The 24,371-nt window shown below is 42.3% G+C and overlaps 1 protein-coding gene across 7 annotated transcripts in view; it reads right to left on the reverse strand.

Annotated features, from left to right (window-relative positions):
- The window catches only part of CRYBG3 (crystallin beta-gamma domain containing 3), a 145,436-nt gene that overhangs the window by 85,683 nt on the left and 35,382 nt on the right, over positions 1-24,371 (reverse strand). For 6 of the 7 annotated variants that reach the window (XR_012154202.1, XR_012154203.1, XR_012154199.1 and 3 more), the window contains exon 2: positions 9,394-9,472. Coding sequence is in view for 3 of the 7 variants with exons in the window: in XM_073305192.1 (XP_073161293.1) it covers positions 9,394-9,472 (79 nt within the window). In the remaining 4 variants the exon portion in view is untranslated. Of the gene's footprint in view, positions 1-7,488; positions 7,651-9,393; positions 9,475-24,371 lie in introns of those variants that run through there. The other variant, XR_012154204.1, reaches the window with a different exon arrangement.

Consider the following 24,371-nt stretch of genomic DNA (forward strand, 5'->3'; position numbering starts at 1 on the left):
CTCCCTAAATGAACACCGATTATGAAGCATAAATTCTAGACAGCACCATGACAATCCATTGTTAACTATTTGTTTTATTACACAGGACTTTGTGGCGGGAGCACACCTTGCAAGGATATTCATACATTTTAATTTTATTACCATTATTCCTCAGCAAATTATCACTTAAAATTAGGGCTGTCAAGCTATTAAAAAATTTAATCGCACTGTTAAACAATAATAGAATGCCATTTATTTAAATAGTTTTGGATGTTTTCTACATTTTCAAACATATTGATTTCAATTACAACATAGAATACAAAGTGCACAGTGCTCACTTTATTTTTATTACCAATATGTGCACTGTAAAAAACAATACAAGTACTGTAGTGCAATCTCTTTATCATGAAAGTTGAACTTACAAATGTAGAATTATGTACAAAAAATAACTGCATTCAAAAATAAAACAATGTAAAACTTTAGAGTCTACAAGCCTACTCAGTCCTACTTTTTGTTCAGCCAATCGCTCAGACAAACAAGTTTGTTTGTATTTGCGGGAGATAATGCTGCCCACTTCTTGTTTACAATATCACCTGAAAGCGAGAACAGGCGTTCGCATGGCACTGTTTTAGCTGGCATCGCAAGATATTTACGTGCCAGATGCACTAAAGATTCATATGGCCCTTCATGCTTCAACCACCATTCCAGGGGACATTCGTCCATGCTGATAACGGTTCTGCTCAATAAACCATCCAAAGCAGTGCGGACCGACGCATGTTCATTTTCATCATCTGAGTCGGAGGCCACCAGCAGAAGGTTGATGTTCTTTTTTGGAGGTTTGGGTTCTGTAGTTTCTGCATCGGAGTGTTGCTCTTTTAAGACTTCTGAAAGCTTTACACCTCATGCCTCTCAGATTTTGGAAGGCATGTCAGATTCTTAAACCTTGGGTCGAGTGCTGTAGCTATCTTTAGAAATCTCAAACTGGTATCATCTTTGCAGTTTGTCAAATGTAATGTGAAAGTGTTCTTAAAATGAACAAAATGTGCTGGGTCATCATCCAAGACTGCTATAACATGAAATATATGGCAGAATGTGGGTAAAACAGAGTAGGAGACATACAATTCTCCTCCAAGAAGATCAGCCACATATTTAATTAATGCGTTATTTTTTTAATAAGCATCATCAGCATGGAAGCATGTCCTCTGGAATGGTGGGCAAAGCATGAAAGGACATACGAATGTTTAGCGTATCTGGTATGTAAATATCTTGCAATGCCGGCTACACCAGTGCCATGTGAATGCCTGTTCTCACTTTCAGGTGATATTGTAAACAAGAAGCGTGCTGCATTATCTCCCATAAAGGTAAACAAACTTGTTTGTCTTCGCAATTGGCTGAAAAAGAAGTAGGACTGAGTGGACTTGTAGGCTCTAGAGTTTTACTTTTTTTTTTTGTTTTGAGTGCAGTTATGTAACAAAAAATTTACATTTGTAAGTTGCACTTTCACCGTAAAGAGATTTCACTGCAGTACTTGTATGAGGTGAATTGAAAAATACTATTTATTTTGTTTGCCATTTTTACAGTGCAAATATTTGTAATAAAAACAACATGATAAAGTGAGCCCTTTCTACTTTGTATACTGTATTATAATTGAAATTAATATATTTGAAAATGTAAAAAAACAACATCCAAAAATATTTAATAAATTTCAATTGGTATTCTATTGTTTAACAATGCAATTAAAACTCCAATTAATCGAGATTAATTTTTTTAATTGCGATTAATTTTTTTGAGTTAATCGCATAAATTAACTGTGATTAATTGACAACCCTGCTTAAAATGTATCATTTTGTGGTTGAGATACAGTCTGATCTAATGGTAAAAGGAGAGGACTGGGAATCAAGACTTCACCAACTCATCTCATGACCTTGGACAAGTCACTTAACCTAGCAGTGTCTCAGTTTACCTATGTGAAATGCACAGCATTCTTACCTACCTCACAGCATTGCTCTACAACTTTATTCATGAGCGTAAGTAAAATGTTTTGAGATCCTTGTATGAAAGGCACCACAAATCTACAAAGTAGCATGATTACAGACTATTGCATCAACCTGTGTGACCTTGTGAGAAGCCATGCCAAGAGAGAAAGATCAGGGTTAAGGCTTTAACAAATTTCACTTTATTTTACAAGTTTTTCCATGAGTATCCAATTTTAGCTTAATTTTATGTGCTGCAGTTGTTCAAACACTGTACATTAAACAAAATTCACCAAGAAATAGTTGGAATAGTTGGCAGACCTATATATTCCCACAGAGAATAGCTATGGGAAAGCTACCGTCAGCATATTTTCTCTCATCAGAGAAGAAAAAGAGTCTTGCCCCTTTTGATACTGTCTTCCATTTGCTTTGCACTGTGTGGGCTACACTGCAACACATGGATCTCACATATGAAGCAGACTTCTGTTTTCCATACAGTGTGAAAGAAAAAAATTAGGTATTCTTGAGAGACTGATGTAATTAACTACTGTGTCTCTATATTTCCAGGACAAACCAGGAGGAGGTGGAATTATGAGACGAGGAAAGGCATAAGATTAGAAATATTTCTTGGGGTATTCTGTTTTAATTTTTCCCAACAATAAAGGCAATTAGACAATAAATAAGTACAGTATTAACTAAGGAAGTGCTGCACTTCACTAATTATATTCAAGACAAAGATGGATTTAGCATTTAGGAGTAGTTTTTTGGTGATGGGGGTTAAAAAGAGGCTAGAGGAGATAACAAAACAAGAAGTCTCTACCAGCCCTAAAACCTATTATTCTGTAATTACTTTAAAATAATTCGCAAAAAGAAAAGGAGTACTTGTGGCACCTTAGAGACTAACAAATTTATTTGAGCATAACCTTTCGTGAACTACAGCTCACTATTAAAAACACAAGATAATCAAAACACACCACAGAAAAAAAATGCATTAAAAGTTAACCAAAGAATGAGAATCCAGTATCTTAAGAGTGAAATTAATCTTGTAAAGATATTTTGTGAAAGAAAATAACTGGCTCATGCACCTTTTAGGTCTTTTTATTCTGCATAAAGAAGACCTAATAAGGCTTGATGTTTAAAAATAGCCAAAAAAACAAAAACTTTTTTCTGCTTTTTATTATATTAACAATTCTCGCCTTATTTGCCCAGGAAGACTTTGATGACTGATTAGAAAACTAATGAAATGATGACACTGCTTTAGTTAAAATGAAAGTTCAGCAATAGGAAGGGATTTTTAATCAGTTTAATTTTTCCATTTGCTTTTAACAAGTACTTAATTTTAAGGCCAGTCAACATTCTGGACACAAGATGGTCTGTAATAAAGTTTCACCCCCCTTGCTCTTTCAATTAGGGTGCCACAAGTTCACAATAAGAAGTTGCTAACACATTCAGAAGATATCCTATCAAAATTGAGGAAGACCAGACAATGTTATTGAGGTCAGAAAACAAGCAGGGAAAAATGTTTTTTTTGTTTTCTTAAATAAAAAGACAGCAAAAAAGGCCTCATATAAAACACAACATTCTTTATAAATCACCTTTAAGGGAAAACCTGAAAGCAATAACAGCTTCTAGAAAGACAAACTGAAGTTTTAAAATAAAATTCCATTGATATTTGGATGGTTATTTCAAGTTTCTTGTTCCTGATTTTTGCCTGGCGCTACAGTAAATCTCTCTGATTGAAGATCGAAAGTTAGTACTCATTTCTCTTCTTCAGAGATAGATCTACCATAGTAACTAGAAAGACATGAATTAACTGCCTCGCTTATTCTCTTTTATCTATAAATCCTGTCAATATAACTGTTCTGTTTCTTTTATCAATGAATGTGTTTTGAGGTGCATTTTTTGGTAGCCCATTACCATATAACTGATGCTTCTTTTGACTTTTTAAAAATAATTATTCAGTAAGTGTGAAATTCATCTTTTCCTTCCGCAAAGACTGAGCAATCAGGCTGCATATAATAAGTGGGGTGGGAAGGTATGATGTTCACTCACACACAAATCCTACCAGCAGACTATATAAAGTGCAGATATTGTGTCTTCTGGTACCAACTTGTTCAAAGTTCTGCCCAATGTCCCTCATGCCACCTCTGGTGAGGGAGCTTGGGCCCAAGCTTCTTCTTTCTGAAGGGCCTCATCAGACACGCTCTCTGAATCTGGGTGAATGTCACCATTTTAGAATTAAGAGATTTTAGGAAGAATCCTCCTGCATAGCCTATCCTATCCTCCTGAATAGCTGCAATGTTGCCACCTCTCATGATTTTACTGCAAATCTCATAATTTGACATTTATTTTAAAATCCTAGCTTCTGGAATCATGTGATAATGTGAGAATCTCAGCTTAAAAAAAACAACAACAAAAAAACCCATGTTTCTAGACCTTATGGCTGAAGAGAAAAGATTGAAAATGTGAACCCTAAAAGCTCAAAGCCAGAAGGCAAATAAAAGTCTGCCACATATTTTTTAAAAATCTCACGATTTTTAAGGCAGCTTCATGATATTTGAACATTCACATTTGGCAGTACTGCTCCAGCCCCCTGTTCTCTCAAAAGTAAAGTAGTTCATCTCTCCAACTTCACTAATTAAGTCCCATAAACAGGTATCCAGCAAGAGTCCACACTCCAGGTGAGAAATGTTTGAATGTGTTAACACATTCAAAGCCAACATAAATTAGAACTTTACTTTAAAAAAGCATTTAGTAAACTTGCGAAGATATTGGTCCAAATCTTGATGTGACACATTTTACAGGGGTGGAATTTACACAGGTGAAAATGAGATGAGATTCAGGCCCATTAGGTGCAGATAATCTGTGAAGGCAACAAAAATGTACAGCTGTCTTCATAACATACGTTAATTAAGCCATTAAAAGCTGTACGTCACACTCCAAGGTCACGCTCCTTGACATTGAGTTCTAGCATTATGGCAAGAGCACAAATAAGGCCATATTTATGTTATCTTTAAATGATACAATATTTAATGTTTAAAACATTGCAATTTCTCCATCAAAACTGAACCACCAAGTCATTTTCAGGCCTGGAGCTCATCACGGTGTGGAGCAGCTGGTGGTAGAGCTGAAGGTCAGTAGATCTGCATTTCAACCATAAATCACTGGTTTAAGAGGTTTATAGAAAAGCTGTCAAAAAAAATCCCACACACATTTTAAGATGAAACAAAAAAAATTTAATATCCGTTCCAGGAAAAAAAAGAAGTGGCCCATTTTAAGTACTAATAAATAATGACAACAAAAGAAATGAATAGGTTTGGGACACTGATTTTGTCCTGCAATGCAGACACTAAAAATACTCAAGCACTATATATGCCTCTATGGAGCTATATGTTTATTAATAACAATGGCATTGAAAAGCTGCCTTTCTAAATGGAACATTTATTGAGAAAGAACCATGTTTACAGCCCTGGCTCATAGAGCGGAAGCGAAACACAATCTGCAAATAAGTAATGTCAATTAGCATTGTACCTTCTGGGAGTGAATTAAAGGGTGAGGTCAATGCATATAACAAATAAAATTTCAAAAACGTTTCCTGGATATTGATCAAATAAAGGCTGACTAACATACTTTCCCAAGTAAATAGCTAAAAGAATGATTTTAGAATTTCAGAAAATGGCCACATTAATGTATTACATAAACTTCCCCCTTTGGGCTTTCATCAAAGTTAGAAAAACATTTAGTATGCGTGAAAGATGCAAAACTGACAGCACTGGGAACTGAAAACCTCCATACAGCCACACAGAAGTACAGCAGCTGTACACATTTTTCACCTCACTTCAGCCAGTTTATCAACTCTGATTTGTAGGGATGACCTCTACTTTGGAGGGAAAGGGACGTCTAATCTCCAAGCTATTCTATCCTTGTCCTCTCTGTTGAGACCATTAATAAGTGTTCAAAAACACCATCACATGGACATGTGTCCACCAGGAATGTGACAGATGACCAACTGATTTTATACAGGCTAATAAATAGTCATCAGATGGTAAAAAGAAAAGGAGGACTTGTGGCACCTTAGAGACTAACCAATTTATTTGAGCATAAGCTTTTGTGAGCTACAGCTCACTTCATCGGATGCATACTGATTCAGATGGTAGTGAGTGTTATCCACAACTAACCTCAACTGGATCTGAACAAGTCACAGACTCCATATCCCACTGTTAGTTTGATGGGCCACGCTCCACCCATATGTGCATGGGTGTATGCACATAACCTAGAAATCTCAATTATTTGTGAAAGGGCAACTGTAAAAGAACTATTCCGAAGAATTAAAAATATATATATATCTAGTGATCTAATCCAATAAAACTGGAACGTCCGTCTTCCAACACCAACCATTATCCATGATTCAAATTGCTGAACCATTGAGTCTCTCTCAACAATTTCTTTGATCTGGGTAGCAATACTTTATCTATTAAGGATCTTTACACAAGACAGCTCAACTTGGTTGACATCAAATACGGTACAATGAGGCCCTGTTTCAATTAACTTTAAACCTTAAGCAAAATCAATCTTTTTTCCCCTCCATCTCAACATTATCCAATTATCTGTAATTTTAGTAAATTGCATATTTAGAAAATAGTTTATTTGGCATTGTATACCACACACTTCTAAAATACACTAACAATTATTTTGAGCCACAGTCTAGAAAGAAACATCCAGGGATGCTCTAAGGACCCACCAGGTAAGTCACATAAGGGCACTGAGGAAGAGCAGTTTAACTGTAACTTCACAGACATCCTTGAGATATCCAGCAAATGTCCAGCATTCTGACAATATGAACACTGCTCCTTCTTTTCAAAGCCAACTCTCAGACACAGGCACAATGAATTACCACAAGAAATAATGTAATGCACATTATAAAACCACAGCTTGTGAAATTATTAAACAAGGAACTCTACCAACATGATGGAGAGTATTTAAGTTTAGATTCCTTACAGCCAGAACCCTCTGACAGAATTTTCTTTCACACCAATCTTTAGTATAACATTGCAGAAAAGATGGCTGAGGCAGACTCTGCATAGAGAATTTCATTATTTGCTGTAAATTACAATAGACTTATAACCAAAATGATAATTGCTGAATTAGTATTATTCTTTGCAAGGTAAAAAACAAATGAGGTTTGGTGGGGTTTTTTGTTCTGTTTTAAACCAGGATAACACAATCATCAGTAAAAACAAGAAACCACTAGGTCGCCGGTTCAAACAACTGATGGTCCCTTTGCTCCACCCACACATCCTGCTCATTCTTTCCCTTAGAAACCATCTCATTTTCATATTTCATCCTATATACCCCTTATACTTCTAACAGTTCTATTCAGACACACCAAACACCCTCTCTTTTCATTCAAATCCCTCCTCAAACCAACTTCTTATGTAAAGCTTTTCACCAATAATCCACTGTAGAAAGATATTGGGTGTGTGTATGTTTTTTAAAAAAGGAAGAAAAGAGCCACTGTTCTGAGAATGTATCTCACCTGGTTCACTAGCATGTTTTGTGTCCGTATTGTAGGTCAGACATAGATTGTAAGTCTTTTGGGAAAGGTCCATTTCTTTCTCTTATATTTTCAACACTCAGCAATAATAAATGCAGTGCAAGTCTGTAGCATCTGAAAGTCATCTTCTGTGCAGTGGCCTACCTGAAATGACAGGTGTCCACACCATAGTTTGCACTAACTTGTACTCTCATGAACTGTCTGAGCAGACACACCAAAAATTGAATGGATGTGACTAGAGAATGAACTGCCTTCTTACCCCTAAAAGTCATCCCACTTGATCAGGGCTGAGGTACGGAGGGGCAGAGGCAATCTTGAGAAAAGTTGCACAGAGAGTAGCAGCACTGTATGTAATTATATATACCGTGAAATAAACATGACTGGCACTCTGCAGGCAAAACAGTGTTCCTATCCCAAACCTCTTACAATAGAAGGTCCTGATCACATGAGACTAATGGTCCTTTTGCAGGATTGGGGCATAAATTAAGACACAGTAAGATGAAGGGTCACCTCATATCAAGAAAGATATATTAGAATCAGAAAATGTACAGAGAAGGGCAACAAAAATTATTAGGGGTATGGAACAGCTTCCATATGAGGAGAGATTGAAAAGACTGGAATTGTCTGTGGGGGGGGAGGGATAGCTCAGTGGTTTGGTCATTGGCCTGCTAAACCCAGGGTTGTGAGTTCAATCCTTGAGTGGGCCATTTAGGGATCTGGGGAAAAAACTGGGGATTGGTCCTGCTTTGTGCAGAGGGTTGGTCTAGATAACCTCCTGAGGTCCAACCCCCAACCCTGATATTCTATGATTCTATGTTCAGCTTGGAATAGAGAAGACTAAGGGAAGATATGATAGAGATCTATAAAATCATGCATGGCGTGGATAAAGTGAATAAGGAAATGTCATTTATCCCTTCACATAACACAAGACCCGGGGTCACCCAATGAAATTAATAGTCAGCAGGTTTAAGAAAACAAAAGGAAGTACTTCACACAACACACAGTCAACCTGTGGAACTCACTGCCAGGGGATGTTGTGAAGTCCAAAACTATAAATGGGTTCAAAAAAGAATTAGATACGTTTATGGAGGATATGTGCATCAATGTCTATTAGCCAAGATAATCAGGGACACAACCCCATGACCTTAAACCTCTGAGATGCTGCAGGGGATGACTCACTAAATAACTGTCCTGTTCATTCTCTCTGAAGCATGAGATGTTGGCCACTGTCAGAAGACAGGATACGGGGCTAGATGGACCACTGGTCTGACCCAGTATGGCCGTTCTTATGTTTAACATTGGTAACGAGGGAGAAGAGGAGGACAAGGATTACAGCAGAAAGATCATACAGTTGTTTTGGTTGGTAACTTGTGTGATTTGAAGCCCCTCAAGATTGTTTGTTTTAAAATGAAGCCATCACTTCATAGGGAAGACTGGTACTTCTAGTTCACATGGAAGAATCATTAGGGAGGCACTTGGCAAAATTCCTGTTCCTTGGATAAAATTATAACTTTCTTCTCCAGGACTGTGAATCCTGCATGTTTCATTAGCATTAAATTTGCATTGATTTTGATTGTAAGCAAGGGTAGGGACTTCAGAATTATTGAAATGTAGGGATGGAAGGGACCTCAAGAAGTCGTCAAGTCCAGCCCCTTTCACTGAGGCACGACCAAGTAAACTTTCTATCAGGGGCTTGAAGCAGACACCGTCCTGTTCTGTGTATCAGTGCCTAGCACGGTGGAGACTCAATTCCTGACTGTGGCCTCTAGGCACACCACCGTTAAAATATTAAATAACAACAGTACTAATAATACTACTTAAAAAGGGGGAAGGAGGAAGGCAAGCAGTAAACACTGGCTCAGTGAAAATTAACAAATAAAATCATACCTTTAACAGCTCAGGGAGAAGCATTCTTTCCTTTTTATCACTTTTCACACTGATGGATTCATTTTCCTTACTTGCAAAGCTGAAAAACAAAAATACATTTAACTATTTTAAAGACCTGCATTAGGCAGAGTTACTTAACACAAGAGGCACTGCATTATGCAATTTAAAAGCAAAGGTGAAAGGTTTTTTGTTTGGTTGGTTGTGGGTTTTTTTTTGTTTCTTTGTTTTTTTGGTTAAAAAAGGAGCACATTGCACATATTTACTCTTTAAAAAAATACAAAATCCTGCCTGCAACACGGGGACAGAGCACGCTCAGTTGCTTTATGGGGATGGTGCATGCACATTATGGCTGGCACACTGGAGCTACGAGGAAACGGAGCATGCTCAGTGCAGATGGAATCTTCAAAGACTTCAGCTGCCAAACTAACAAATCTCTAAGCATGTCCAAATTGAGATTCTTTTCTAGACAGAAATTTATAACATGGCCAAATTTGAGTGTCTTTTTCTTATGACATGTATTTATAGCCCATTAGAATGCTACCCCATCATCATTTTTTCCCTCTACCCTTTATCCTCTCCTTCATAAGCCATGTTTTCTAAAACTTTTAGCATTTTTGGGTGCTTTTTTTACAGACAAAAGCCAACATCTTTAAAGTATAATACTGACAGATACCAGATTAATTTTGTTCTAGCACCAGCCTCGCTTGGACAGGTTACCGTAGAATCCTGCAATACGTGCAGTGAATCAAGAGTTAACTTGTATTTAGTTCTGAGGCAAATATCTTATAATAAACAAAGGAGAAAACACAGCTTTACTTTCTAGCCACAATAAAAACAAAACAAAAACATTCCTCCACCTTCCAAAACTGAACCTGAAATTAGTCTTTTAAAAAAAATCTTCCATGTGTTTCAACATTCTAAACCTTCTGCTTTAGTAAGTAAACAACATTGTTTTTACAGAGCCCTTGGTACATACTAGATGAGTCACACTGCAAATAAATAAATAAAAAACGTAAACACAAAAGCTCTCTCTGCAGAAAATGTGGCTCTTGGATTGTTTTGTTTTCCCCTAAAAGTGGAGACTACCTTCCAAAGCAGAGAACAGTAAGTGTGTGTCCGCTGGTGCCAAATATTGTATTTAGGACCAAAGAATAGTCCAGTTATTGCTGAGCAGACTCTTGATGACCTAGATTAGCATTCTTATATTACCAAAAGAGAGAACTTGAATTCAGTGTTTTTATCATCATTGAATGTTATGCAATTGAAGCATCTGCAACTACTGGAACATGCTATCCTATTTTCCAAGCAGAAAAATAGGTATTAAGCATTAGTTGTACTTTCTCTACTGTGTTCAAAACATAGGTGAGCTAATGTAACTGTTCCACTCCCATTCTCCTGTTGCAATAGGACAACCCCTCCACACAGCTGATAAAACAACCCCTCCACACAGCTATAGTAAAAGCTGTGTTATCCAGCACTTTACCAATCTGAAAGCTCTATAAACCGGCATCTGATCTTTAATAGGGTCTGGTTGGTGCAGGGCTGGCAGGCTCCCTACCTGGCTCTGCGTGGCTCCCTGGAAATGGTGACAGGTCTCTGCTGCTCCTAGGCGGAGGAACAGTGACGGGGGCTCTGTGCACTGCCCCCACCCTGCCCCGCACATTGGCTCTGCAGTTCCCATTGGCCGGGAACCACAGCCAATGGGAGCTGTGGGGGTGGCACCTGCAGGCAGAGGCAGCACACAAAGCTGCCTGGGTGCGCCTCCGCCTAGGAGCAGCAAAGACATATCGCCGCTTGCGGGGAGCCGCCTGAGGTGAGCGCCGCCCAGATCCGGTGCCCCGAAACCCCTCCTGCACCCAAACGCCCTCCCAGAGCCCACATTCGCACCACAATCCCCAGCCCCTCCTGCACCCAAACTCCCTCTCTCTTAGTTAACCGGAATTTTTGACTTACCGGCACCCCCCATTTCCCAAACACATTACATAACAAAGTTTTTACTGTACATATTTACTTACAAGAGCATACATTCAAGGGATATGAAGAATAAAAGTAAGTATGACGTTTATAATGACATAATCCCAGGCAATTTATATGTACGTATATTTTGCCAGAAGCTGGGAATGGACAACAAGGCATGGATCACTTGATTACCTGTTCTGTTCATTCCCTCTGTGGCATCTGGCATTGGCCACAGTCAGAAGACAGCAAACTGGGCTAGATGGACCTTGGACTGACCCAGTATGGCCATTCTTATGTAATGAAGATGCCCCAAGTCTCAGGAAGTTACCAAATTCAGTTTTTCAAGCAACATTATAATTGCTTTACACTGATAGCATGGACAAATGTAATTCTGACCCAATGTATTCTAGGTTTCATTTTTTATAATACTTAATAGCAGTGAATATTCTGTAAGATATTTTGTAAAAATAATGAACTCTTAGTAATGTGATACAATTCATCACGCAACTACCCTATCCTAGCTACAAAGTGAGAACAGATGACTGATGTGGAGGGGGAGGGAGGGTTCACCAAGGGCATTAGGGAAGAGTAAATTCACAACGTTCTACATTTTTTCCATATATGCTTTTGTAGTCACGTGGGTCCCAGGATATTAGAAAGACAAAGTGGATGAGGTAATATCTTTTATTGGGCCAAGTTCTGTTGGTGAGAGAGACAAGCTTTCGAGCTTACACAGAGCTCTTCTTCTAGTCTCTCTTTCACAGTCTCACTACATCACCCTCATTGAAAGTTTCTCTCAATACAGTTATTGTTGCACCCATACCTAGGTCTTTTCTTAGATATTTTGTTCATATAAAGATCAAGCCTGCAAGGCTCTGAGTCCTCTGGCCCCAGTCCATCAAAGCACTTAAATATGTGCGTATCTTTAAGCACAGGAGTATTCCCATTGAAGTCAAATGGGACTACACATGTTTAAAGTGCTTTGCTGCATCAGCTCTCAGTGAACACTCAGAGGTTTCAACACTTCCACTAAACAGACAAGGAGAATTGATCCCATGAAACTTTGTCTTTTTAATCAGACCTGGTTCACAGGCTACTTTATGTTGTTTTTAGAGAATCAATGACAGGACTGTCTATTAAACAGATTCAAACAATCTGCCTGGAGTTAACAGACAAGCTTGCCAAAACACAGTTCTAAAAACTCAAGTGGCTACAGTACCATGTCTCAGCGTATCTACAGGGTATCAGCAGGTTTAAATGGTGCAGAGTGGTGCACCCATACAATGTTAGCAGATACCATTTAGTACATTAAAACTAGCTTTGCACCATCCCACAGGTGCAAACTTGCCCTAAAGTTGGTTTGGCTGATCAGAGAAGGATTGCTTCAGTGAAGAGAGATCATCAGGAGGCACAGAATCATCATTATAGTTACTAAGTTACCACCTACCATCCATGCCTGTGACTAGCATAGAGGGTGTCATGGAGTCACTGGGTCTGGTCCAGGCCCCAGCCTGTCACCAGTCTCCTGGGAGTGACCCCTTTAGTGTGCTAGGCCCCAAGGACTCTCACAGTTCCACAGGTGCAGGTCCGTGGCCTCCAAGACTGAGTGGTCAGTACTAACATTCCCTGTCTCTCCATGGCTCCCTGCAGCAAATCCAGCCAAGCCAAACTACTTAGGGAGGCTTGTTCTGTATCCCCTCAGGGTGCAGTGCTCTCAGTGAGTATTCACAGGGATACAGGAAGCCTTTGTAAAACAAGGTAACAATTTATTTGTCACCTGGCATACAAAATTTTACAGTCCTTAGGCTAACACAGAAAGGCAGACATTAAGCCATAATCCACCTTAGTCAAACCAGTGCCCTGATGGGCCAGCCAAGCTGGGCTGCACTCCATCTCTGGCTCTCTCCCCCTCCAATATGGGTCAGGCTCCTGAGTCCCTCCCAAAAAAAACCCTCCTTTGTTTTCTCCAGCTCAGTTGACAAGTCCCACCTGCCAGCGTTTTCTGCTGGTATGTGTTGACTGTTTGGTGCTTGGAGCATTTCTTTGTCTTGCTAGACCTTCTGTTAATCTGAGCCAGTTTCAGTCAGTTCTTCAATGATCCTAATCATTTCCATCCTCACCCCACCCCGGACAGCAAGATCACACCCACCCACCCCCTGCACTGTTCCAGGAGCAGTGTTAACCCTTGTGCACCCACTTGGTTAATAATTCCACATACAGAGGGAAACTGAGGCACACTTATGATTCATATAAAGATTAAAGACAATTCCCACTTGGTCACAGGGTGCATGTCATGTCCGAGGCATCACTACAGCTAGATGACACACAGCTGCCATAGAGCTCTATAAAATCATGGGCAACCAGAGCAAATTAGAACAGCTCTAAATATACTCTCACTTGTACTTGGTGAATGGCCCAACACAGTGCAGTCCCAGGATTAAGGGGGCCACCTTTGTAATCCCAAATTCCATCCAAGGCTCCTGAACCAGAGCCAGGGTTCCTGAGTCATGTACATAAACAATTACACCACTGCCTTTCTATTATTTTCATAGCCATCACCTTTTTTCTTATTTTTTGGAATATATGGTGCTCCTGAAATAGAGGAACTGAACATCAGCTAAAACGAAGCAAAGAGTTTGCCTTCTCCACACTTTGCCCTGCTGTTCTTTTGTTTTGCTACTGTATACGTATCCTGAGCACCACCACCCTTGCTACATAGATAATCAACAGTAAACTTCCATTACAGCACTCTATTGTGTATATTTTGCTGAAAGTCTTTGTTTATATAATTTTCTCATGCCTTCTATTCCGTTGTTGTTGAAAGATCAGCTTTGACCTATCTGGAATACTGGGACAGGTGGTGTCTGAATCATATGCAGCATTTTTTAATCAATGTACTTGTACAAAGAAGGACAGAGATTATTATTACTGGAGAGACAGAGGAATGTTTATCCTATACAGTGTTACTTGTATAGAGATAAAAACCCTGTACAAACTAGAACCAGATAAAATGCATTTATCTAACCTGGGTTTGAGTAAACACATGCAGGTTCTTCCTTTATCATTATCCCACATAAATGAGCAAACTGGATTGCATAATTTGACAGGTATTTTCCAACCTTCTCGATTAAAAAAAACCAGAATATACCCAATTATAAACAATTAAGTGTTCAAAGGCCACTCAAAGCATTTTTGTATAGTGTTACATGTCTGTTTTTCCCATCTTTCCTCTTTATAACAATCTCTTGGCACTTTAAAAACCCATCCCCTCTCTTCCTGCACTAATCCTTCCCACCCATATTATGTACACACACGTGGCGGTTAATGTGTTGTTACTTGTAACTGCTTGGAACTTATTGATTTTTAAGTAACAATATGAGCAATAAAATGAGAATGGAACATGAAGATTTTGCCAACAGATATAATTAAAAAAAGAAGAAGAAAGGCATTCTTGATGTCTACCAAACATGAAATCGACCAACAGGATACTTATCTCTGCACATTCTATATGATCAGCCTGTTGTGGACTCTCTCCCAGCTGTGACTAACTCATCTGAATGACAATAGTTGGTTTGCACACAACTCAAATAAAGTTGCAGTAGTACACCTGAGTGTACAAAAAATGTTTTGAAGACAGTGTGTTTGTGTGTGTGGAGTTTACCCAAGAAATTCAGGGACTAGGCCATTGCTGATGAGAGGTTCAGAACTTACCTATGGGTTGCTCTCGCAACACATACACTCATATTGCCATGTTAGCAGGATGGCTATTACTACCTCAGGGACTTCCACCCCTCTCTTTGTAAGGTAGACCCCTCCATAGTGAGTCAAGCCCCTCACCAATGACACACTAGGCTATTGGGATGGCTTTCTAACTAGTCTTCCCTGCAATTCTGGACTGTGACTATAAAGGTCAGGATTTCAGTATTGCCTGACCTGGGTGATCTCACTAGTTGCCAGTAAGCCCACAGATTCTATTTTGGGCCTTGCTGATGGTATATAGAGCTGCTATTAAACTAAGGCATTTGTGTTACCATCCTTTCCTGTCAGGGACTGGGATGTAGGCGGTTGTGCCTAATGGTTAGAACAGGACATAAGAGCCCAGGGTCAAAACCTGAGTCAGAGGCTAGATGCCTGAGCCAAGGGTCACAGCTGGAGTCAGGGTCTGAGCCTAAAGTCAGAACTGGAGTCAGAGGCCAGAGCCAACGGTGAGAGCTGGAGTAAGAAGTCAGGAATTGGAGCCAAGGGTCAGAAATGGGTTTGCTGGAGTGAGGCAAGACAGGTACAGGGCTGGGTCCAAGGCAGGAACAGCAGCTTTGCCAGCCATGGGCAAAAGCTTTGAGTAACTGCTGGACTGCTGGTGGTCTGACTCTTCCAACCACTGAGGCTATGTCTACATTACAAATTACTTTGATACAGCTGTGTAGGTAAGATCCCATAGGAAGCAAGTCTAAGGGAAAAACAATTGAAGACAGTTGGCAGTTTTCCAAAGAGATGTTATTAAGGGCACAAGAGGAAACTATCCCACTGCATAAGAAAGACAGGAAGTATGGCAAGAGACCACCCTGGCTTAACCAGAAAGTCTTCAATGATCTAAAAATAAAAAAAGAGTCCTAGAAAAAGTGGAAGAAAAGGTCAAATTACAGAGGATGAATATAAACAAACAACACAAGTATGTAGGGACAAAATTAGGCCTTGGCTACACTTGTGAGTTACAGCACAATAAAACCACCCAGAGCGCTGTACCTCACTCCCCGTCCACACTGGCAAGGCACGTAGAGTGCTCTGACTCCGCAGCTACAGCGCCGCTGGTACTCCACCTCGGCGAGCGGAATAATGTTTGCTGCGCCCCCGCTGGAGCACTATGGCGTCAGTGTGGATGCCCTGGCCCTATATTGCGCTCTGATCGGCCTCCAGAGGTATCCCACAATGCCTGTTCTAGCCACTCTGGTCATCACTTTGAACTCTACTGCCCTGCCCTCGGGTGACCAACCGTCAAACCCGCCCTTTAAATTCTCGGAGAATTTTGAAAATCCCCTTCCTGTTTGCTCAGCTAGGCGTGGAGTGCTCTCAGCGAATCTTTCCAGGCGACCATGCTGCCACGCGACAGGCGAGCCCCAGTATGAAGAAATGGCGAGGTGCTGGACCTCATCAGTGTTTGGGGGGAGGAAGCTGTCCAGTCCCAGCTGCGCTGCAGCCGTAGGAATTACGATACCTTTGGGCAGATATCAAGGGACATGATGGAAGAGGCCATGACTGGGACGCTGTGCAGTGCAGGATTAAAGTGAAGGAGCTGCGGAGTGCCTACCAGAAAGCCCGCAAGGCAAACCGGCATTCCGGTGGTGCCCCCGCGATCTGCCGTTTTTACAAAGAGCTGGACACGATACTTGGGGGCGACCTCACCTCCACTCCGAGCACCACCATGGACACCTCAGAGGCCAGTGCAACAAGGCAGGATGAGGAGGAAGAGTAAAGCGGGAGTGAGGGTGCTGAGGTGGAGGAAGACACCCCGGAATCTCTAGATGCATGCAGCCAAGAGCTGTTCTCAAGCCAGGAGGAAGGTAGCCAGTTGTGGCGGCCGGTGCCTAGGGAAGGACAAACACCAGTGGAGGTTCCTGATAAGTGGCTTTTCTTTTGGGAAGGAAGTTATTCGCTGCAGGCTCTTGGGGCAAGGAGGGTTAGGTCTGCATGCATGCATGCCTAGGTGCAGAATAGGGCATTGATGTGCTCTCTCACATATAGTAATCGGCCTCAGTGATCTCTTCAAAGGTCTCAGCCAGAACTTGGGCAAAGCACTTGCGCAGGTTTCTTGGAAGAAAGAAACCTGTGGTCCTTGTCCCAGTAAGGCTAACTTGTCTGTGCTCCTGTGCCGTGAGGGGTGGGGGGGACCATTGCTGTACACAGGCAAGCTGCATATGGCCCAGGGCGGAAGCTGCATTGCAGTAGAAGACCCTCCCTTGCTTCCCAGATCACCCTCAGCAGAGAAATATCTTCCAGGACGAACTCCTGTGGAAAATGTGGGGACAGTGTTCAGTATAGGGGCCCTCTGCCGCTGTTGGCTCTCCCCAAGGCACAGAAACCCAGAGGACAGTACAGCCGTGAAACCATTAGTCAGCTTGAGCCTGTGCTTACTCACCATTTTGGGGCTCCCATGGGTTATGTATGCTCGCTTTGGGATGGCCAAATTATGCAATTGTGTAGACTGTGCTTGCCCTTAAGTATGGAGGAAATCATTGCTCTGTCTGCTGTGAACAATGCTGCCTCTGTTAAGTGTTGCATTTTGCCTTTACAGATGCAACCTTGAGATCTCAGCCGTCCGTGTTATCACCGGCCGAAAGACTCCAAAGAATCAGAAAGAGGCCAAGTAAAAGCAAGGAAGACATGTTGCATGAAGTAATGCGTCATTCAAGTAATGAAAATCAGAAAGTGCAGGAGTGGCGGGACAGCGAAAGGACAATCCGCATTCTGCCAACGGATCACCAGCACCAAAGCATGGAGCGGCTGATAAGAATAATGGAGCGCCAAGCGGACTTTATCCAGGCGCTCGTAGCCATGCAGGCGGACTACTACCGAGCCCGCCCCCCCTGCAGCCCTTGTCCCAAAACTCTTCCCTTGTGCCCCCATGTCACCTCCAATCCACTTTCCCCAACATCCAGGTTCTTACCGCCAGCAGCTGCCTCTAACACCTGTAGCTTCACCACCCAGCCCTGAAAACTACAACCCTTAACCACTGCACTCAACCCCCATCACCATGCAGTATAGCCATCCTGAAGTGCAGCACTCATTGCACAGCACTCCAGACAGGACATATGGAAATCTGTGATTTTACCGTTTACCACACCACCCCTTTGCCCTTTCTGTTTCCCAAGCAGTTGTGTTTCTTTTCAATAAATGGATTTTTTGGGTTGGAAAACATTCATTATTATTGCATAAAGTAAAAGATACCTTAGCCCAGGAAAGCAACAGGCACTGCAAGTCAGCTTAGCAAACACAGATTCCTACTAACATTGGAACCACAACACTTCACTCCCGTGCAGTGCACCAGACATTATTGGTGGCTTCAGCCTCAAATTGCTGCCTCAAGGCATCCCTAATCCTTGCAGCCCCGCGCTGGGCCCCTCTAACAGTCCTGCTCTCTGGCTGTTCAAATTCAGCCTCCACTTGTTGAACCTCCGAGTTCCATGCCTGAGTGAATTGTTCACCCGTCCCTTCACAAATGTTATGGAGGGTACAGCATGCAGATATAACGGCAGGGATGCTGTCATTGGCCAGGTCCAGCTTCTCATACAGAGAGCGCCAGCGGCCCTTTAAACAACCAAAAGCACACTCCACAGTCATTCTGCACCGGCTCAGCCTGTTGTTGAACTGCTCCTTGCTGCTGTCAAGGCTCCCTGTGTCATGAGCCACAGCACAAGGGTAAGCGGGGTCTCCAAGGATCACAATGGGCATTTCAACTTCCCCTACGGTAATCTTCTGGTCTGGGAAAAAAGTCCCAGCTTGCAGCTTCCTGAACAGGCCTGTGTTCCGAAAGATGCATGCATCATGCACCTGTCCAGGCCAGCCTGCATTAATGTCTGTGAAACACCCACGGTGATCCCCAAGCGCCTGGAGAACCATAGAGAAATACCCCTTCCGATTAACGTACTCAGAGGCTAGGTGGGCTAGAATTGGAATATTCGTGCCATCTATCGCCCCTCCGTAGTTAGGGAAACCCATTTGCGCAAAGCCGTCCACAATGTCCTGCACGTTACCCAGAGTCACAGTTCTTCTGAGCAGGATGCGATTAATGGCCCTGCAAACTTGCATCAACACGATTCCAACAGTCGACTTTCCCACTCCAAACTGGTTAGCGACCAATTGGTAGCTGTCTGGAGTTGCCAGATTGCAATAGCCACCCGCTTCTCCACTGTCAGAGCAGCTCTCAATCTCGTGTCCTTGCACCGCAGGGTGGGGGCGAGCTCCTGACACAGTCCCATGAAAGTGGCTTTTCTCATCCGAAAGTTCTGCAGCCACTGCTCGTCATCCCAGACTTGCATGATGATGTGATCCCACCACTCAGTGCTTGTTTCCCGAACCTAAAAGTGGCGTTCCACGGTGGTGAGCATGTCCGTGAATGCCACAAGAAAACTCGTGTCATAGGCGTTACTCGTGTCGATATCATCATCGGAGTCCTCCCTGTCACTTTGGATCTTAAGGAGTAACTCGACTGCCAAACATGACGCGCCGGCGAGACTCGTCAGCATATTCCTCAGCAGCTTGGGCTCCATTCCTTCAGACTGAAAGGGAAGACAGAGCACGCAGTACAAAAAACATTGAAAGATGGCTCCAAATGTGGACGGAAGCACAGGGAATGCTGGGATGCGAACTGATGCATCATGGGGCGTTGGGACAGGACCCAGAATGCCCTGCACCCCCAACCCCCTTCCCACAAGCCACAACGCCAGAATGGGAAGAGGTGCTCTGTGGGATAGCTGCCCATAATGCACCGCTCCCAATGCTGCTGCAAGTGCCGCAAATGTGGCCAAGCCAATGCACTGTCAGCTGCTAGTGTGGGCAGACTGCAGCGCTTTCCCTACTGTGTTGTCTGAAGACGGGTTTAACTCACAGCGCTCTACAGCTGCAAGTGTAGCCATGCCCTTAGAAAGGCCAAGGCACAAAATAAAATCGAACTAGCTACAGACATAAAGGGTAACAAGAAAACATTCTACAAATACATTAGAAGCAAGAGGAAGACCAAGGACAGGGTAGGCCTATTACTCAATGGGGAGTGGTGTGGGGGGGGCGGAACAATAACAGAAAATGTGGAAATGGCAGAGGTGCTTAATGACTTCTTTGTTTCGGTTTTCATGAAGAAGGTTGGTGGTGACTGGACGTCTAACATAGTGAATGCCAGCGAAAATGACGTAGAATCAGAAGAGGATAAAATAGGGAAAGAACAAGTTAAAAATTACTTGGCAAATTAGATATCTTTAAGTCACGAGGGCCTGATGAAATGCATCCTAGAATACTCAAGGAGCTGACTGAGGAGATATCTGAGCCATTAGCGATCTTCTTTGAGAAGTCAGGGAAGACGGGAGAGATTCCAGAAGACTGGAAAAGGGAAATATAGTGCCCATCTATAAAAATAGAAATAAGGACAACCCAGGAAATTACAGACCAGTCAGATTAATTTCTGTGCCTGGAAAGATAATGGAGCAAATAATTAAGTAATCAATTTGCAAACCCCTAGAAGATAATAAGGTGATAAATCACAGTCAGCATGGATTTGTCAAGAACAAATCGTGTCAAACCAACCTGATTGCTTTCTTTGACAGGGTAACAAGCCTTGTGGATAGGGGGGAAACTGCAGACATGGTCTATCTTGATTTTAGTAAGGCTTTTGATACTGTCTCACATGACCTTCTCATAAACAAACTAGGGAAATACAACCTAGATGGAGCTACTATAAGGTGAGTACAAAACTGGTTGGAAAACTGGTAGTTATCAGTGGTTCAGAGTCATGCTGGAAGGGCATAACGAGTGGGGTCCTGCAGGGATCAGTCCTGGGTCTGGCTCTTTTCAATATCTTCATCAATTATTTAAATAACGGCATACAGAGTACACTTATAAAGTTTGTGGACGATACCAAGTTGGGAGGGGTTGCAAGTGCTTTGGAAGATAGGATTAAAACTCAAAACAATCTGGACAAACTGGAGAAATGGTCTGAAGTAAACAGGATGAAATTCAATAAGGACAAATGCAAAGTACTCCATTTAGGAAGGAATACAAAATGGGAAATGATTGCCTAGGAAGGAGTACTGCAGAAAGGGATCTGGGGGTCATAGTAGACCACAAGCTAAATGAGAGTCAACAATGTAATGCTGTTGCAAAAAAAGTGAACATCATTCTGGGATGTATTAGCAGGAGTGTTGTAAGCAAGACACGAGAAGTAATTCTTCCGCTCTACTCTGATCAGGACTCAACTGAAGTATTATGTCCAGTTCTGGGTACCACATTTCAGGAAGGATGTGGACAAATTGGAGAGAGTCTGGAGAAGAGCAACAAAAATGATTAAAGTTCTAGAAAACATGACCTATGAGGGGAGATTGAGAAAACTGGGCGTGTTTAGCCTGGAAAAGAGAAGACAGAGGGGACATGATAACAGTTTTCAAGTATGTAAAAGGTTGTTACAAGAAGGAGGAAGAAAAATTGTTTTTCTTAACCTCTGAGGATAGGACAAGAAGCAATGGGCTTAAATTGCAGCAAGGGCAGTTTAGGTTGGACATTAGGAAAAACTTCCTGTCAGGGTGGTTAAGCACTAGAATATATTGCAGAGGGATGTTGTGGAATCTCCATCATTGGAGATTTTTAAGAGCAAGTTAGACAGACACGTGTCAGAAATGGTCTAGATAAATTAGTCCTGCCACACGTGCAGGGGACTGGACTAGATGACCTCTCGAGTGATGCAAGTTATATCAACTTAAGCACTGGTGTAGACAGTGCTATGTCAGCGGGAGAGCTTCTCCCGCTGATGTAACTCCTGCCTCTGCAAGAGGCGCTAGCTATTAAGCCAACAGGAGTACTCTTCACCAGAAGCACTACAGCAGTACAGCTACAATGGTGAAGTTGCGCCACTGTAAATGGTGTAGTGTATTCACAGCCTCGGGTGGTGTAGTCAATCAGGCAACCTACTACAAGCCAGCCACACTTGTTAGGTTGCCTAGAGACTGGCTCTCCTGCAGGCCCTGATTCCTGACACTGCTGATACATCCTATAGTGCCACTGAGATTAGCTGCAATGTTCTTATTCTCCATCCCACGTTTTCATCTCCACTTCGCTAAAGATATACTTGGTTCATAGCTTTCATTTCACAGAACTCCCTGCTCCAGCAGAATCCTCCTTTAGCATATTCAAGGTTTGGTGTAACAGCTTTTACACTAGCTCTTTTGCTTCGTGTTTTGGGGGTGCATTCCCCCCTCGCCCACTACACACATCCTTTACTCTTCTTTGGCAAAGTGATTGCTTCTCTCGAGGACTTTAATTCTCACTTTATTTTAATTATGATTTTTCATTTTTGTACAGTACCAAGACAGCAGCTTTTGGAAGAATATTCCAAATCCTGAGGGATGGAGGTTAACTACCAAAGGCACAATCATCATAGGTAAGGGAGTCTCCCTAGAAGATATGAGTGAGAGGAAGCACTGTAAACCTAACAATTCTACCAAATACAGATACACAAGGCCATGAAGTCTCCTAACTCTACAGCAGGGGTGGCCAGCCTGAGCCCAAGAAGGAGCCAGAATTTACCAGTGTACATTGCCAAAGAGCCACAGTAATACGCCAGCAGCCCCTCTGATCAGCGCCTCACCCTCCCTCCCTGCACTTCCTGATCAATCAAATGTTTTGTCTTAGGTCGACTTACCTGGCCGTGAGGACGGCAGTGAGTCGACCTCTGCTGCTCCCCCGTTGACTCTGCTTCCACCTCTCGCAAGCTGGAGTTCCGGAGTCGACGGGGAGCAAGTTCAGAGATCAATTTATCACGTCTAGATGAGATGCGATAAATCGATCCCCAATAGATCGATCACTACCCAACGACCTGCCCTAAGAGTTAAAAAACCGTGCCTTAGTTCTAAATATGTCTAGTTGCAGCTTCTATCCACTGGATCTTGTTATGCCTTTGTTGGCTAGATTAAACAGTCCTTTATCAGAAGGCTCTTCCCCATGTAGGTACTGATAGACCGTGATCAAGTTCTCTCTTAACTCTCTCTTGGAGAAACGGAACAACATTGAGCTTCTTAAAGTGTTGCACTGTAAGGCAAGCTTCCCAGACCTCAAATCATTTTTTAGCTCTTTCTTCTCAGAACCATTTCCAATTTGTCAGCATTCTTTTTGAAGTGTGGACACCAGAACTAGATACAGTATTCCAGTAATATTGTCACTAAAACCTATATATATGTAACACTAACTCTGTACTACTTGATATTCCCCTTTTTATACATCCAAGGATTATGTTTGCTGTCTTAACCACCAATTTGCCCTGAGAACTCATGTTCAGTTGGTTATCCACCAAGATCTCCAAGTCCTTTTCTGAGCCACTGTTTGTACTCCATCCTGCAAGTCACACCTACATTCTTGGTTCCCAGATGTATGATCTTGCATTTAGCTACATTAAGACACATGTTCAAGTAATCCCTGCTTCTCATGCGAACTTAATCACTCTGGAGAAATGATCTGCCCTCATAACTATTTACCATGCCACCAATTTTTACCTAATCTGAAAATTTTACCAGGAACTATTTTATGTTTCCTTCCTTCCCTCCAGATCACTGATAAAGATATTGACCAGAACTGATGCACGAAGAGATCTCTGTGTGACTCTGACATTTTGGAATTCAAACCAGATCAGTTAGGGGTTGTGTCACTGCCTATCCTGAAACCCTGGGTGTCTTAAATGCTATGTATTCCTGGGGGCATTCTGCGCAAAACAATTAAAAATTCCGCACACAATATTTTAAAATTCTGCGCATTTTATTTGTCAAAACACCACTATATAATCATGCTAGTTTCAATTATTTTGGTAATTTATTTCAAAATACCTGTCAGCAAGTATGTCTATAACAATACAGACGCACACAAAATTCCCCCATGAATAGAGAGGACCCCTACAACAACCCAGTTCCTATTTCTCTGCCCCCTCCTGCACAGAGCCCAGTTGGGGGGCCAAACACCTCACACTATCTCTCCCACCAGAGCCCAGCTATGAGGCCCTCCCCGGCCCAGACACTTTCACCCCTCTATCCCAGAGGCCAGCTGCAGAGCCCCTCTGGCCCAGAAACTCTCAGCCTCCCCACCAGAGCCCAGCCATAACTACCCCCAGGTGAGACACACACACCCGTCCCCCACCAGAGCACAGCCATGGGACCCTCCCTGGCCCAGACACTCTCCTGCCAGTCCCCCCTCCCCAGACACCCAAGGCCCTCTTCACCCCAGACTCGCACCCCCAACCCCTCAGAGGCCAGCTGCAGGGACCCCCCCAGCCCAGA

The sequence above is a fragment of the Lepidochelys kempii genome, chromosome 1, assembly GCF_965140265.1.
Source record: "Lepidochelys kempii isolate rLepKem1 chromosome 1, rLepKem1.hap2, whole genome shotgun sequence".
NCBI classification, from domain to species: Eukaryota; Metazoa; Chordata; order Testudines; family Cheloniidae; genus Lepidochelys; species Lepidochelys kempii.